The 16,855-nt window shown below is 40.7% G+C and overlaps 1 protein-coding gene across 8 annotated transcripts in view; it reads right to left on the bottom strand.

Annotated features, from left to right (window-relative positions):
• Window positions 1-15,811, bottom strand: part of EFR3A (EFR3 homolog A) — a 109,076-nt gene extending 93,265 nt beyond the window's left edge. For 2 of the 8 annotated variants that reach the window (XR_010159680.1, XM_016959875.4), the window contains exon 1: window positions 15,570-15,709. Coding sequence is in view for 1 of the 8 variants with exons in the window: in XM_003311923.6 (XP_003311971.1) it covers window positions 15,570-15,579 (10 nt within the window). In the remaining 7 variants the exon portion in view is untranslated. Of the gene's footprint in view, window positions 1-3,064; window positions 3,140-14,560; window positions 15,440-15,569 lie in introns of those variants that run through there. The other 6 variants (XM_063817378.1, XM_063817377.1, XR_001720432.3 and 3 more) reach the window with 5 other exon arrangements.
• Window positions 15,812-16,855: the final 1,044 nt, after the last annotated feature.

Here is a 16,855-nt window from a genome sequence, read left to right as displayed (position 1 = left end):
TTAAATATAATATATATATATACATATATATAAAATCCAGAAATAAATGTATCTTCCTTACAATTAAAAAGTTAAAAAGAACTGGGATTTCAGAGTCTTTCGTTTTCACAAGTCTCCTAATACTTACTAAAGTTTGAGTCCTAATGAACCAAAATCTAGGGAGAAGAAAAGGTGGAGCATCTGAAAATTCACATTTGTTAAAAGTATCTGTCCAGGTGATTTCCCAGGGATTTTGTTTAATGTAAAAATCAAGTTTCCTCATACCGTTAAAACAGGTAATTTTTTTTTTTTTTTTTTTTTTTTTTTTGAGACGGAGTCTTGCTCTGTCGCCCAGGCTGGAGTGCAGTGGCGCAATCTCAGCTCACTGCAAGCTCCGCCTCCTGAGCTCACGCCATTCTCCTGCCTCAGCCTCCTGAGTAGCTGAGTAGTGGGCGCCCGCCACTATACCCGGCTAATTTTTTGTATTTTTAGTAGAGACGGGGTTTCACTGTGTTAGCCAGGATGGTCTCTGTTTCCTGACCTTGTGATCCACCTGCCTCGACCGCCCAAAGTGCTGGGATTACAGGCATGAGCCACTGCGCCCGGCCAAAACAGGTAAATTTTATGGTATGCAAATTATATCTCAATAAAGCTGCTTAAAAAATCAATCATTTCCTTCGGTATACTTACTGTGACCTTAATATGCATTAGTAATACTAAGGTCACAGTTTAAAATTCTACTAGCCTATTGTCCAAAATGAAAAGCCGAATATGGGGGGAAAAAAGATAGGTTTGGGGCTTTCTGCAGATTTTTAGCTAAGCTTTAAAAAAAAAAAAATCACTGACAAAGGACAGTGTCTGCTTAAACAAAGTAAGGCACCATAGTTTAGGAAAACCCCTAAATCAAAAAATACTAGTTTGTTACCATTATGAGCATGAAGAATCTACCACAGGCAATGACTAGGATCTTTCTTAGCTAACCAAGTTGGTTTGAGTTACTTTAATTAAAAGTCCTCTAAGTAATTCACAAATAGGATATGAGTTATCTCAGGCAAAATTTAAAACAGCTTTAAAACCCTAACTACTTAAATTTTTAAAAAAATTTTATTTCCTCATTAGTCACAGAGCAACAAAAGTGTTAAATCTGTAGGAGTGTTTGTAACTTCCAAAATTATTTTTAGAGGAAATACATTTAATATACCAACAGCATTGATTCTTCTTATAGATTCTATAACACCCACAGCATCTATGCCATATGTTAGAGATTTTCATTTGAATTGAGATGATTACATTTTCTGATTAAACAGTAACTGAAAAGATAAGTAGCAGTCTAATTACATATCTAAATAAAATATATATTTTAAGTAATTTCTCTATCCAACATTTGAAGATAGCAACATATAACACAGGATTTGCTGAGCAGGGCTAGTTAAGTAAAATGTTCAATTAAAAAATTATTCTACTAATTTAAGCATTCAAAGTTCAATGCCTGATATATTCTCTCCAATCTTCCAACTAAAACCAAGAAACCTTAAACATTTTATATTCACTCTATAGATGAAATTATAGTAACACAAAGTCAAAAGCCTAAGACTTCTTTAAATTTTAACCTATTCTTTGTTGTTGTTGTTGTTGTTGAGACAGAGTCTTGCTCTGTCACCCAGGCTGGAGTGCAGTGGTGCGATCTCAACTCACTGCAACCTCCACCTTCCGGGTTCATGCGATTCTCCTGCTTCAGCCTCCTGAGTAGCTGGAATTGCAGGCATGCGCCACCACGCCCAGCTAATTTTTGCATTTTTAGTAGAGATGGGGTTTCACCATGTTGGTCAGGCTTGTTTCAACCTCTTGACCTCGTGATCTGCCCGTCTCTGCCTTCCAAAGTGCTAGGATTACAGGAGTGAGCCACTGTGCCAGGCCCCTATTCTTTTAATTTATCACAAACACACACTGTGGTCACAACATGAACAAGGTATTTTTATGTTAATCATATGCTTCTAAGAAGAAAATCAAATCTTTTCTAATCAATATTCTTAAATGGCTCATAAACCAAAATCTGATGCTACCCTAAGAATTCAATGTATTACCAACTGACAAAATTACCTCAAGTTCAAAGATAAGGGTTACTACTACTGACACATGGAAAAAAAACAAACCAACCAGTTTTTCTGTAGCATTATAGACAAAGAACCTGGAATTCTGTATATATTTGTATAATTCATTTTATTACTGCAACTATAAAGATAAACTTAATCTACTCTTACAAATTAAAAGAATCAATAGAACATTATCTCACCTCTATGCAAATACTTAAAAGTGTTTAGCAGGGTTTAATTACCGTGCAATTTTAGATGAAAATATTAAGAATGGTTGAAACAACTGCCAATTTTGGCAAAAGCAAAGCATCCAAACCACAATTATACTCAACCCTCTCTAATCTTCCCTGAACCACTGTACAAAATACTTTTAAAATTGTTAATCCCTTAATCAGCAGGTTGCTGTACTCCATCAGGACAGGCTGAACAATATTTCTATGTTGCTGAAAACAGAGAATAGAGCCTGTTTACTGTGTCATACCAAGTAGATGCCGAGAAACCAGTCGACGGGGAGGAAAGGAGAACAGTATTCGCTGTATAAGGGGAAAGAAATCTTACTGAAAACTCCAAGAGCTGACTGATACTCTCAGGTGACAGCTCGTCTCTAATGTCCCTCAGTTCCTTGTGTGAATAAAGCAGTTTCCCAGCAACTCTGCATAAGCATTACATCTGCTGCCTGCAAATCATTCTGTTGTTTCACAAATATACATTATGATTCTCAAGATGGCAATGGGTTGATAAATTACTAACAGTTTAGTTCTATATTATTTATTTTAGCTTATATATGTGGAGCCACCCTAATTTCTACTTGCAAACTGCACAATTTACAGTTTACATCCTCTCACCCAATTATAATTTGACAATCACCTCCCCCAGCTAGGAAGCTGTGAAAAGACAGTTTAGGCCAGACGTATAGGACAGAACTGCCACGGCTGAGACACAACAATTGTTCTTAAGTCCTAAAGCTTAAAAAAAATTGTTTCATAAATTACCTTTATTGTCATCATATCAGATCAAACTGTAAGAGACTGCCCAGTGTTTCTGCTTCTTGCTACATTGGAATATTCAAATGCTACTAAAAATAAGTGTGAGTCATTTGAGTCTTGCATAACTCTCATCCTGCAAACATTTGTTGCAATGGTATTTGTTTAAAAAATAACCCACCTGCTCCCTCTTCGGTTCCTGTGCCTCACTCCATCTTTAAATAAACATGTTCCTCAAGAGTTTGCCCTCAGCTTCTTTAGCCTCTATACAACCTATCCTTTAGTAATTTTATGCACTATTACTCCTACAAACATAACATGAATGTCTTTAAGGCACTATACTCACCATATCCTAAAATGGACTCATCTTCCATCTCAATTTCCCCAAATTGCTCCTCCTCCAAAAAGTCCCTATAGCAAACCAGAACCATTCACCCATATGATAAAGCCAGAAACCTGAGTAAATCCTTACTCCCCTTTCTCCCTCAATCCTTTGATCCAATTAATCCTATCAATTGTATTTCCTCAAAAGTGTTCACATTTGTTCACTGCAGTCCTTCCTACAACCACCATCCAAGTCCAAAGCCCACCAATTAGACTACTGTATTTTAATAACCTCTAACTGCTTTCCCTCCAGGCTCACTTACATGTTTACATAGCAACTTGTGTTTCTTTTATTATTAACATCTATTACATTTCTTTGATTCACTCTATAAACATACATTGAATGTGTGCCATGGCCCAGACACTATACCAAAACTATAAACACAGCAGTAAAGGAAAGAAACCATAGGCCCTCTAAAGCTCCCTGTCTCATCAGTGTAACTACCTGCTGAGCACCTTTCTTCCCCATCAGACCAAGATCCATGAGGGCAGGGACGACACCCCTGTTGGTGTCCATATGTCCTGTATGAGGATAGCACCGTATCCTCAGTGTCTAGCATAATAAATGACACATAGCATTCAATAAATATGTGAATAAAAGACAAAATTACCATGCGCAGGTGTGCACACATACACAGCCTTAGATTCTTCACCTTCCCTAGCACTACTGTCTCACTTAAACTGCTTAATGGTTATTTCCACCTGCATAACTCATCTCAAACAGTTTCCCCAATGCAGCATTTCTCCTTTGACCACTGTATACTTTAAGGTACTTGGATTTAGAAAGCTGTCCTCCACTCATTTCCCCTTGCTCTCTTCTCCCAATCAGAGGTGCAGTCTCTCCCCTGGGCCCCAATAGCACCATTCTAATCGTGCTTGCCATTCTCTGTGTTATAGCAATTTATACCCTTCTATAAATAAGGTAAACTTTTTGAAGCTAGGGACTGCTTTATTCACCTCTGTATTCTCCAGCCAGCAGTGCTTTACAAATGTAGGCCCAAAAATATTTGCTAAGAGAAATCCAACAGGAAAACAAGAAAAATTGAAAGAACATTTGTGATTCTAGGAACATACTGACAGTACCTATGACTGAAATGACTACAAGAAGAGATTATAAAATCTCCCATCTTGGAGATCATGAGAGCAAATCAGGTGAGGCACTATCAACTAAATAGTTTTTATTTTTGCCTCTAGGTTCCCGAGCTATTGATTATAAAACAGCTTACATTCTTGTCAGAGGGCATATTCTAATGTCTAATACTATAAACCTCAAACTTTTTACAAGTAGCCAACACTACTGAAACCAAATGCAGAATGTCACAAATAAAAGAGATAAAAATAGAGCTGCTCCACTATTCACAATAGCAAAGACATGGAATCAATCTAAATACCTATCAATGACAGACTGGATGAAGAAAATGTCGTGTATATATACCATGGAATACTATGCAGCCATAATAAAGAAGGAGATCATGTCTTTTGTGGGAACAGATGGAGCTGGAGGCTATCATCCTTAGCAAACTGACACAGGAACAGAAAACCAAACACCACGTTCTTATTTATAAGTGGGAGCCAAATGATGAGAACTCATGGACGCCAAGAAAGGAACAATGGACACTGGGGCCCACTTGAGGGTGGAGGGTGGGAAAAGAGAGAGGAGCAGAAAAAATAACTACTGGGTGCTAGGCTTAGTACCTGGGTGCAATAATATTACAACAATACAATAGTACTACAACAATCCCCTGTGACACGAGTTTACCTATTAACTAACCTGTAAATGTACCCATGAACCTAAAATAAAAGTTAAAAAAAAAAACAGAACTGCTCCAGCTGAAGCTGGTCAGATAGAGAGGGCCACCTGCACAGTCTTGTCGGAATCCTTCCCATACAACAGTCCTTATTATACTCTGTGGAAGAAATTTTGAAAACTTGGCTCTAAAAGCTCAAGCTTCCCTTGGGCCACCCTCACTGATTGTATTCATCAATGTGGGTCAAGAGCAATATGAAATCCTCAGGAATCAACAATGAGGATGCTGTGCCAGGGGAAGGAGCTTCTGTATAGGTATTAGAAATAGAACTGTCCTGGGGCAGATACCCCCATCACTGGAAGACCAAACAAAGAAGCAAGATGGAACCAAGGGAAAAGGGGTCATGACAAGTCACTTAAGTCTGCTTCCAATTTGAGTTGTGAAATGAAAAGTAATTGGACCTCTGAAATTCACATACTCCAGCCCAGCTAAGAAAACAGGAGAAGCCATAGGGACTTAGAGCCGGAATCTTAGGTGTTATACATTTGCCTAGAGTGTCATCCCCACTGTAGATGCCCTTCTAGAGCCAGCTGCAGCAGATGGTGGGATGATAATGCAAGAACTGATAACCTGCTGATGCTAACAACATGTTCATAAAGCATTTCCACCTCTAAAGCACAGTTACGTAAATTCTATTGCATCTAAATATGCGTAGGAGATAAAATCTTCTCCAGTTAGTGGGTTAAAAAGTTAGTAAATTATTTTTAACTAAGTTAATAAAATAAAACAATCCAAGTCAGATGTCATAAATGCCATTCCTTTAGCCTGGCACAGTACCTTCTGCAAAGTTTATGAGATTCCAGGAAATGACAACGCCAACCTTGGACACCTTACACTTCACTCGGCTCATCAGGAGTGAAATTCGTTTACAGTTAACTGTAACCACAGCAAGGGAACTTGGTAGCTAATTGCCAAGACAGCTGTTCAAAAACACCAATTAAACAACAGGGATGTGAAGAACGCTTAGCGTTATCCAGAAAACTACTGCAGCAGAAATACCCTGGAGTTCAGGTAATAACAATAAAAAGGTACAGCTGAATAACTCACCAACTAAGAATAAAAACAAAAATAGCATTTAGAAGGACAGAATTCCTCTTAAAGACTATAAAGCAAATGGCTTAATGCCTAATTTAAGAATACAGAAAACTCTTGATTCAGAAGTAAAATTAAAAAAAAAAACTGACTAGTGTTTCCTTCCTCCATAAAAATTAGAATCACACTATCTAATAACACTTAAAGTCAGAGAGCAAGAAATACATATGCAAAAGGGATAATATGATACCATACATGGAAAGAAGAAAAATAGTAGTTCCTGTTTGCTTTAGAATATACTTGAGAGCTGCCTCATTTCAAGAACTGAATAAACCCGGCAAATACACATGATGAGAGAATTTTGACAAGTCTGACATATTAATCATAGAAGGAACTGCCAACATTCATTTTGTGATCATACTTCCCTAGAACTGTATTCAACTCTACAACACAAGATCATTCCAAAAAAAAAAAAAAAACAGAAAAATAAAAACCTGTCCGTTCCCAATAAACTGAACCCCCACATCATGACTCATCTCAACCTTTCAGGTTTTCATGATTTAAACCACCACTTAATAAGGCAGAAATTATTTCCTCCTCCTCCTCCTTTCAAAAAAAAAAAAAAATACAAGTGATAGGAAAAGAGCTCCATTCCTATCCCTGAACAACATAATCCACCAATGACTTCTCAAAGTCGTTCACAGATTTTTACATGATAGCAATCAGACAGCTGATGCGCTGTTTTCCTAAGCCAGTATGGTCAAAACTACTTGACCAGTAGTAACTCAAAGTTCTTTTCTACAGGCTAAAGAAAAACCAGTTCAAAGCAGCATTTTAACATGTCATTTCAAGGTTTTGAAAAAAATTATAAAAATTTTTATAAAATGTTGAATTATAAAAATGTTGAAAAAATTATGTTGAGCTGTAAAAACATCTTAAGAATCTTCTTCTCTGATTGTAGAATGCTAACTGTAGAAGGAAAACACCAATTATAGAGAAGAAAAAGGATAGATCCCCAAAAGTGAAATTACTGTGTCAGTGGTTTAAGATTTGCGTATTTGATAACACATTGCTATATTGCTTTCTAAAAATGCTGTACCAATTTAAACTTCTGTCTTTTCTATTGTACTTCACTGCCTCTGCATGTTAGTGTTAAGTCTTTTGGTAATCTACGAGACCAAAAATGTACTCTAACCACATAGGATTCATAATATTTTGCTTTCAGATTTGTACAAATGCTGTAAATAATATCTTTTTTCCTATTTGATATTAATTTTGAATCTTTCTTCATACTGTTAGCCATGGTTTCTATCCTGCTTATCTCCCACCCCTTCCATGTGCCATGCAGGTCGTAGGAAGTATGTAGCTGTGAGCACACCCACCCAGGATTCAGATGAGCTGGGTTCTAGTATCACACCATTATCTAGCTGAATGGCACAGTTAACCTATTGTTGGGCCTCAGAAAACATACTCCAAAATGAAGGCCTCAAAAACAAAAGTTTTTCTCTGACCTTCTCCTGCCTTCCTGTCTCTCAGTCCCATTTTCCCCTAAGGCTAGCTATAGAAACCAGAATCGCTCTTCCCCAAGGTGGGTTACAAAAACCAGAACCCTTTTTCCCCAAACCCAGTCATAAAACTGAAAAATATTACTCTAACTTTCCCTCGGCCTTTCTGCGTAAAAACTGATCATAAAGAAATTACCTGACCCACCTTGTTTGACTGTGGGTCACAAGACCCCAAGCCAGACAGGGTCCTGCCCCATACCCAGAAGAAAAGAATGCATGCTCAGATAATCCAAGAAAAATCTAGATGGGCCTTGCTGAGTTTCCCCACTCAGTCTATTAACATTAGATCATTCGTATTTTGGCCAATATTTCTATATAATGTCCATACTTTGTTGAACCTAAGCATAAAAATGGGCATTTTCCCCCGTATCTTTGGGTCTTCATTCTGAAGGCTCTTGTGCATATATACGTTACATAAATTTGTATGCCTTTTCTCCAATTAATCTGCCTTTTGTCAGTTGATTTTTCAGTGAACCTTCAGAGGGCAAAGGGGAACTTTACCCTTGGCCCCAAAACTACTTTGGTTTCACTTTCCCCTTAATGATTGGATAAAACGGCCTTTTAAGTTCAAATTCTATTCAATTTCATTTTTCCCTCTCTTAAAGTTCCTTCTCTGGTGATCCTGCAATTCTTAAACTAACTCTCTTCATAGATACCAATTTTAGAAAAGCCTTACTGAATATCCATCTATATATTATATAATACCTTAAAGATTTCAGTAGGCTAACAGAGAAGGTAAGAAAAAACAAGATAATGTTAAAAGGTTAGGGGGAAAACAGACAAAAAAGCAGAAAAAAGACATACTTATATTGGCATCATATATTTGGCAAATGATATTCTTCCACAACCTCAGTTAGGGTGCTTTTCTCAGAGAACTGCCACTGTGGTGATTTACTTCATTTTTCCATCTTAGTATGCCTTTGAATTGCTTCAAATTACATGCAAAACTTTGGGTGAGAATCTGCATTTCTGGGGAAGAATAATCATGGCTTTCATCAGATTCTCAAAAGGGTTAATTTAGCAAAAAGACTGAAGACTCCTTAACCTAGACAAACGACTCATGTCCTATCTTCCGGTCCACTCTTTCTTCTCTGAAGCAGTTGCGGGCCATATTGGGATTTTCTGTGCCCTTCTCTTTATTTCTGAGACTGTCTGGGACCCCTTTCCTTAAATGGTACCAATAAAAACCTCTCTACTCCCACTATAGGATGAAGATTCATTCACTGCAATCCATCCCACCACAACAGAAACACTGCATATGATAACTGGATCATTCCACACCAGAGTTGAGCCATGTAATGAGTAAAATGTGGTTTCATCCTAAAAATCAGTATCTTATTTGACCCATGAAAAAAAGGGCCTCTGCCCTGCAAAACACAGAGGACTGTCTCTCCTTTTACAGAGGTGTGTGTGGGTGGGAAAGCGCATGGAGTAGTGATAACTGAAAATCACTGCCCTAGAAAACCAGAGAAAGACTGGGCACAGTGGCTCACGCCTGTAATTCCAGCACTTTGTGAGGCCGAGGCAGGCAGATTGCCTGAGCTTGGGAGTTCAAGACCATGCTGGGCAACATGGTGAAACCCCATCTCTACTCAAATACAAAACAATTAGCCAGGCGTGGTGGCGCACACCTGTAGTCCCAGCTACTCGGGAGGCCGAGGCAGGAGAATAGCTTGAGTCCAGGAGGTGGAGGTTGCAGTGAGCCGAGATCACACCACTGCACTCCAGCTTGGGCTACAGAGTGAGACTCCATCTCAAATTACCAGAGAAAGATGGCTGCAGCTGTTTTTGCTTCAAGTTCCCCATTCCATGTCACCTAGAGTCAGAGTCTAAGCAGAATGAGTTCCCCAGAAAGCTAGGCTTCCACCTTCTATCTGTCCAGCTACTCGGCTAGTATAGTTCTGGGAGATGCTTGGAACTATCTATCTAGAAATCCTGAGATGGAAAAGTACCGTATCAAAGGAGGGGAACCTGCCCACCCTGGCTCCCTGAAGGAAACTGACAGTCAATCCCAGGCCAGGGTCCTACTGACTGGATCAAGCCTGCAAGCTACTTGGACCTCTGCACTGAGAAGGCAATGCCTAGGGAGCAGGCTGGGGACCCTGCATGGGAAAGCAGGCCAGGCTGCGGGCACAGTATGGTCTATAACATTTAAATATTTAGGCCAGTGGTTCTCAACCAGGGACAATTTTGTCCCCCAGAGGACATTTGGCAATATCTAGAGACACTTTTGGTTGACAGAAGCTTGGGGCAGGAGGGTTACTCCTGGCTTCCAGTTCGTAGAGGCCAAGGATGATGTTTAATGTCCTATAGTGCATAGGACAGCCCCTGTTACCCCTAAACCTGTCCCAGACATCAATAGTGTAAAGACTGAAAATCCCTGATTTAAACTATGATTTGCAGACCTCCATTTGTATTCTTGTCTCAGACCTCAAATGTGGTACAAACAGGCCTGCAAAGAACACAATCATAAACTAAATATATATATTTTTTTCCTTTTTAGAGATAGGTCTTACTCTGTTGCCCAGGCTGGAGTATAGTAGTGAGACCATAGCTCACTGCAGCCTCAGCCTCCTGGGCTCAAACAATCCTCCTGCCTCAGCCTCCAAGTAGCTAGGACAATAGGCATGTACCAACACACCTGGCTAATTTTTAATTTTTCTGTAGAGGCGGGGTCTATGTTGCCCAGGCTGGTCTAGAACTCTCAGCCAAAAGCGATCCTCTCTTCTTGGCCTCCCAAAGTGCTGGGGTTACAGATGTGAGCCACTGCACCTGGCCAAATTATAAAACTTTTATAACACTATCTTTATGGGAAAAAAAAGTTCCAGTTATGGTATCCAAAGAATAACTTATCTGACTCCAGTTACAATTCAATCTATTCTGCATATAGGCCAGAAGCATGGGGGGGAGCAAGGCGGATGAAGAGAGGTTGGTTAATAGGTAAATCATACAGTTAGATGGAGTAAGTTCTAATGTCTGATAACAGAGTAGGACGACTATAGTTAATAACAATGTACTGTGTATTTCAAAGTAGCTAGAAGAGAGGATTTGAAATGTTCCCAACACATGGAAATGATAAACACTCAAAGTGATGGATACCCTAAATACCCTGACCTGATTGTTACACACTGTATGAATCTAACAAAATATCACATGTACCCTACTCCATAAATGTGAAAATATTATGTATCAATTTAAAAATTTTGTAAAGATTCAATTATTAATTTATTTGGCATTTACCAAGCACCTATTATATAACCAGGCACAGTGCTAAGCAAAATTGACAGTGTAAAACTGATGGGATCCTGTTCAACTCCTGCCTGGCTCAGAGCACCATAGTATGAAAAAAGAGCTGGGACTTAAGAGGTCAGACCCATCTAGTTGCAATAACAGCTCTACCACTTACTGTCATTAGGAATGTTACTTAACTTTTCTGAACTTCAATCTCTCTATCTTCTAAAACAGGTCAAATAGGGCCTCCCTCAAAGTGGAAGAGTTAAAGAAGATAATTCAGGTAAAGCACAAAGTATACTGCCTACCACACAATCAGTATTCAATAATTACTTCCTATTACTAATAGCAAACTGTAAGTCTTCATAAAGTAATCAGTAAGTTGGAAACTGCTACTAAGCCTATAAAAAAGCCACCGTAACTGTTGATTGCGAGAGCATATAAAACCCCTCAAATGGCCGGGAGCGGTGGCTCACACCTGTAATCCCAGCACTTTGGGAGGCCGAGACGGGTGGATCACGAGGTCAGGAGATTGAGACCATCCTGGCTAACATGGTGAAATCCCATCTCTACTAAAAATACAAAAAATTAGCCGGGCGTGGTGGCACATGCCTGTAGTCCCAGCTACTAGGGAGGCTGAGACAGGAGAATTGCTTGAACCTGGGATTTGGAGGTTGCAGTGAACAGAGATCTCACCACTGCACTCCAGCCTGGGCGACAGAGTGAGACGCCCTCTCAAAAAAGAAAAAAAAAAACAACCTCAAATTCTGGCTTTCTCTTTCTCCAGCATTATCTCCTACCACCTACATAATCATTAATGTAGTCCCATGTCCCCACAAGTGGGGACAGACTGAAAGATGAGATCTGGGCAGCAAACAGGGCAGTATCAAGCCAAAGGTCACTGCAAAAAAGAAAATTCATCAGCTACAACTCTGGCAGGACACATAGGTGGTGGGTAGAAGAAGGGAGGAAGGAGGGAGATGGGAGGGGAGGGGAGAAGGAAGCAAAGGGACAATGAGGAAAGGGGGGAAGAGGGGAAAAGGGGAGAGAAAGAATGAGAATATGAATGAACACAAAAGGCTAATAATCCAGTAATATGAAAGTGTAGGTCAAGTTTGCATGTAATGTGTCTCTAAAAGGAAAACACTTCAATCAGCAACCCTCTTTTATAATTCATTCTGCATTTCTTTCATAAAAATAAATTAAAAAATAAGTTAAATGTAATTAGCCTCATCAAAAGAAAAACAAACATGGAGTAACCATATTATTATTACAGCCTAAGAAATTTGCCTAGACCTCAACGTCAGTACCTAAATGAGAAAAGAAAGCATTCAACACACATAATTACTCAAAGTATAGTTTAACAGCAAACAATATTTGAGAGTTTTGGTTTTCCCTAGAAAATATAGAATAACTTTTCATATAAAATAAAAGAGCACATTTTACTGGACCTGTTTTGAGGCAAGTTATCTGTGAACTCAGGAGCCATTTTCACATAAGGAGTTTACTAAAAGTTTAAGTTTGTGTCTATATAAACAAGAATCTACTTAGCACACCAGTGATATCCACAGCTTTTCCAAAGATTTCTGTGACAGGATGGAAGCAAATGCATTCTTGTAAGTTCACAGAACGATTTAAATTTTTGACCAAGCTTACATTTACCTTAATGTAACTCAAGGGGAAAAAAAGGCTAAACTATTATCAATTTAGTGCTAGAGAAAAATTAATGTTACTATGCTCACTGCGGTTACTGATTATAGGGGCCAGTTCTGTGTTCAAGTCATGGTTTTACTCCATGGAAACTCTCAGAAGGCTCAGCTTCCCGATACACAACATAAAATGATTAAGAAGCTTCAACAGTCGTTCCAACTCAAACTCCGATTCAGAGTTTGAAAATCTTTAAAATAAAACGCTTCTTAATGGTCCTTTGAATGGAGAATGAAATAAAGGCCTCTAGAAAAATGATCTGTCAAATTATAGGTTTACAGGTTTGAAACAGCATTCAGCAGCATAGTCTTGAAATCTGTGCCTAAGGATTGTTTCAGACTACAGGCTTGTAACACGACCACAAAATTGTTTCTGTGTCCTGGCAGTTTCCTGTCAGGCATCCTTCCAGGTGGTTGCTTTCTCAAAGAGTCTACGGATCTCCAAAATAATTCTAGTGAAGTGGCTGTTAATATTCATGAGATATATCATTGCTTAGCCAGTGGGGTTACTGCATGCTTCACTGGATTCTAGTTATTAACAACAGTTTCAATGAGTACCAATATTCCAAATAAGCAACAAAATATCAAGAGTAGAATAATTCTATGACTTACAGCAAGGGTTGCTCTCAGAATTGTAGAGTCTGAGAGACCACAGTGATCACCTCCAACCCTTTGATTTTAATTAAAACTCGTACGGATTAACTAGTTTGGGCTTATCACTGAGCCTCTCAACCATTTAACATTAAAACAACCAATCAAACAAAAACACTTAGCTTATCTGAGCACAGTTTTCCTCCTAAGAGCTGTGAACTTCCTCCTAAATTCCTACAGAGAATAACAATTTTGCCATCTCTGTGTTGGATATATATTCTACAAACAGAATTTCAAAGAAATATTGTTGTCCACTGCACTATCCCAGCAATTTCGGCAGCTGTGACTGCCAAAGGAGAGAAAAGGCAAATATGAACACTACTCACCTCACACTGGTACCCCCAATCAATCCACAGCACACTTTTATTCAGTCATAAAAAATGTACCATGACAAATATTAACAATGACAGATAAAACAAACATTTCACTTGTCTTCCAGTCAGGGTGTGAAATCTGCATTCTTAACTATGTAAACTCCACCATGGCCCATCCTAAAATCATTTTGCAGAATAAACTAAACATTTGAAAAGAAACGAGTTTACTATATCCACTCTGTGAAGCTAGATAACCCTAGAACATAACTAAAAATTTTATTTCACAGGATAATTCTGGCATGTTACCAATAAATTCTACTTGAAGCCTCAACTTTCAATAGGTGCTTACCTCCTCCCCTTTGGTTTCTCAGAAAATAAAAGATTAGCATAGTGCTAGTCTCAGATATTCACTGAATAACGTGAACATGAATTTAGAAGTACTAAACTGGCAATAACAATGAAGATGATTGTAAATGATATTCCTCCAACCAAAAGGAATAAAACAGAAATTTAAACTGGACATATTTACTGGATGCGAAGTCCAAGAACGTGAGTTAAGGACACACAGTAGTGTGTGAAGAAAACAAAATCCACAGTACCCACACATGTATGAGGAGTTAAAAGTAATCTCTACAACAGGACTATGTAAAGATTTGCCACAGGAAAATCTTTAAATCTCAAGAAGATATTTAAATATCTTTAATATCAATTTAAATTTAATATCCTTAAATATCAGGAAAATATCAATCTTTCTAATATCAAGAAATAACTCATCTTTTCCCACCGCTAGACGAAACGTGCATTGGAGACTGACCTGGAAATTCAGCGTCCCAGATGGCTACAAAAACAAGGACAACTAGAAGTAGTTATGAATTCTAGGAAATATATTCACAAGTGTGTAAAGATTCTATAGTATTGAACACTTAGTCAAAAGAGTCCTACTTGAATTCTCAAATCAATGACAAAGTTGCTTCCTCTCTACCCAAGATCAGGAGCTTCCCTAGTTTGCACATATCCACATTGACCTGTGGCTATAAAGTCACACTGCGATTATCTGGGTCATTCTAAAATAGGTCATTAGTAGTACTTGTAGTATCGCGTCTGTCTAAAAATCCTCCAACACCGAGTGACTTTTAAACTTTGGGGTGCCTTGGTAACCCCAGGGACGCTTATTAGACATGCAGACTCCGGGGCCCAAGCTCCAGACTAATTCCATGGGAACAGGGCGGGTCCCGAAACCGGCATTTTTAATCATCTGCCCGGGTGAATCCGAAGTGTGGTCCAAAAGCCACAGTCGAGGTGCCTCTGCCTAACAAGCTCCACAGAAAGCTCCGACTTCAGCCGCCCCGACGGCGATACGGACGCCGAGTTAGGCTGTCGGGGGTCTGTCTGGCGGCCGCCGGAAGGGACTCGGGGCCGGCGCGTCCACTAGCGACGTCCGGCCCGAGGTGAGAAGGGACTGACAATGGTACCGCAGTTATTTTCAATATTTCCATAAAGTCCCACGAAGCCGTGTGGCCGTGGGAAAAGGGCTTTAACTTTGAAATCCCACGGGTCAGGTTACCACCAGCTCTGCCGCCTCCTAACAGCGCGTCCCCGCAGTTCCCTTAACGTTCGGGCCTCAGTTTCCCGATCCGTGCAACGGGCTCACGCCATCCCCGGAAGGCTAAGCCGAAACGAAACTAACTCCGCCGCTCGCAGACACTTCCTGGCTCTGCTCAGCGCGGCCCAGCCTCCCCAGCCGCCCGGGAGGACTACCCGGCCCAAGCGCGTCGCGCAGGCAGTCGCCTCCCAACGCCCCCGGCCCTCGGCCGGCCACTCACGGGTAGGCATGGCGACCTCGACCGCGCTCGCCGCCGCACCGAGGCTCAGCGGGGCCGCGCAGGGAGCGCCGACGGCACCATGACGGCCGTTGCTGGGCCGCGGAGGCCGGGACGAGGCGAAGGGCGAAGGGTGGAGGGAGCGGACGCGGACCCCGCGGTCACGCAACCAAGCGGGCGACAGCTACCGCCGCCAGCCCACTCCTCGCCGGGCGGCGCGACGGACGACCCACGCCCGTTACGTCAGCGCGCCGCCGCCGTCCCGGCCCCGCCCCCGCGGATGGCCGAGCTCGGCCCAGGATCCCTTGTCGAGCGGGTGGAATGGGTGGCTGGGGACAGCCACGTAGAACAACTTCGGGTGCCTTCTATTTTCAAAGCCTGGTGACCTGCGTGGCATTCGTTTTCCTTGATCTCTATTTGGAGTGCATCACTTTACGTTTGTGAGGATGATGGCTTTGAGCGCACGGAGTACCTGTGGGCTTTTTCTTTTGCAATCGGTTTAACTTGCAGTGCGTTTTGCATACTCTGAAAGCATGGTTTATTTGAGATGCACTAAGGTCATTTCGGGTGATGGCTGCTCATTTTTTGAGAGGGCAGAAAATGTAATTTCCTTTTGCTCTTGTGACTTTCAGAGCGACCTTATCCCTCAGGAGTTAGTCTCTTCTGGAGAGGGCAGCTCTGTGCACTTGGCTGAGCTACTCTTCTTGACTCTGGGTGTCATTAATAATTGAGGTATCTAATAGTCACCAAGCTGAGCAGACACCCGGAGTCAGAGAGCTGAGCAACGCACCTACACTATGCTAGGCGCCGTGGGCTGCGGACAGCCCATACGGAGATATAAAAGCCAACCGCAGAGGTTTAACACAGCCTTCCTCAAAGTGGGTCAAAGTGGTCCAGGATCCTTTTGTGCTTGGATCCCCTGGGGACTTGTTGAAAAGCAGATTCCTAGGTGCTGAGCCAAACCTACGAGCACATATACAGATGATTTAAATACAATGTTAATATTGAGAACCTTTGTCCTAAAAGGTAGGGCTAACCTTCTGATTAAGAAATGATATTGTGCAGTACTGGGAGGAGAAGATGAAGAACATGAAGATCAGAGCTAGGAAGCGCTGAGGAGAAATTAGTCTTGGCTTGAGGTGGACTTGGAAGAAAGCAGAATTTGAATTAGCAAAGCCTAGGGGAGCCCTGAAAGAGACTGGGGAGAGGATGAAGGGTAATTTAGAGTGAGTCATGGCAGCTGGGGAGAGGAGAGTGTGTACTGTACCTATAAAAGAGACTGTCCAGCT

The sequence above is a fragment of the Pan troglodytes genome, chromosome 7 (assembly GCF_028858775.2).
Source record: "Pan troglodytes isolate AG18354 chromosome 7, NHGRI_mPanTro3-v2.0_pri, whole genome shotgun sequence".
In the NCBI taxonomy this organism is placed as follows: domain Eukaryota; kingdom Metazoa; phylum Chordata; class Mammalia; order Primates; family Hominidae; genus Pan; species Pan troglodytes.
This window is presented reverse-complemented; position numbering and strand designations above follow the sequence as displayed.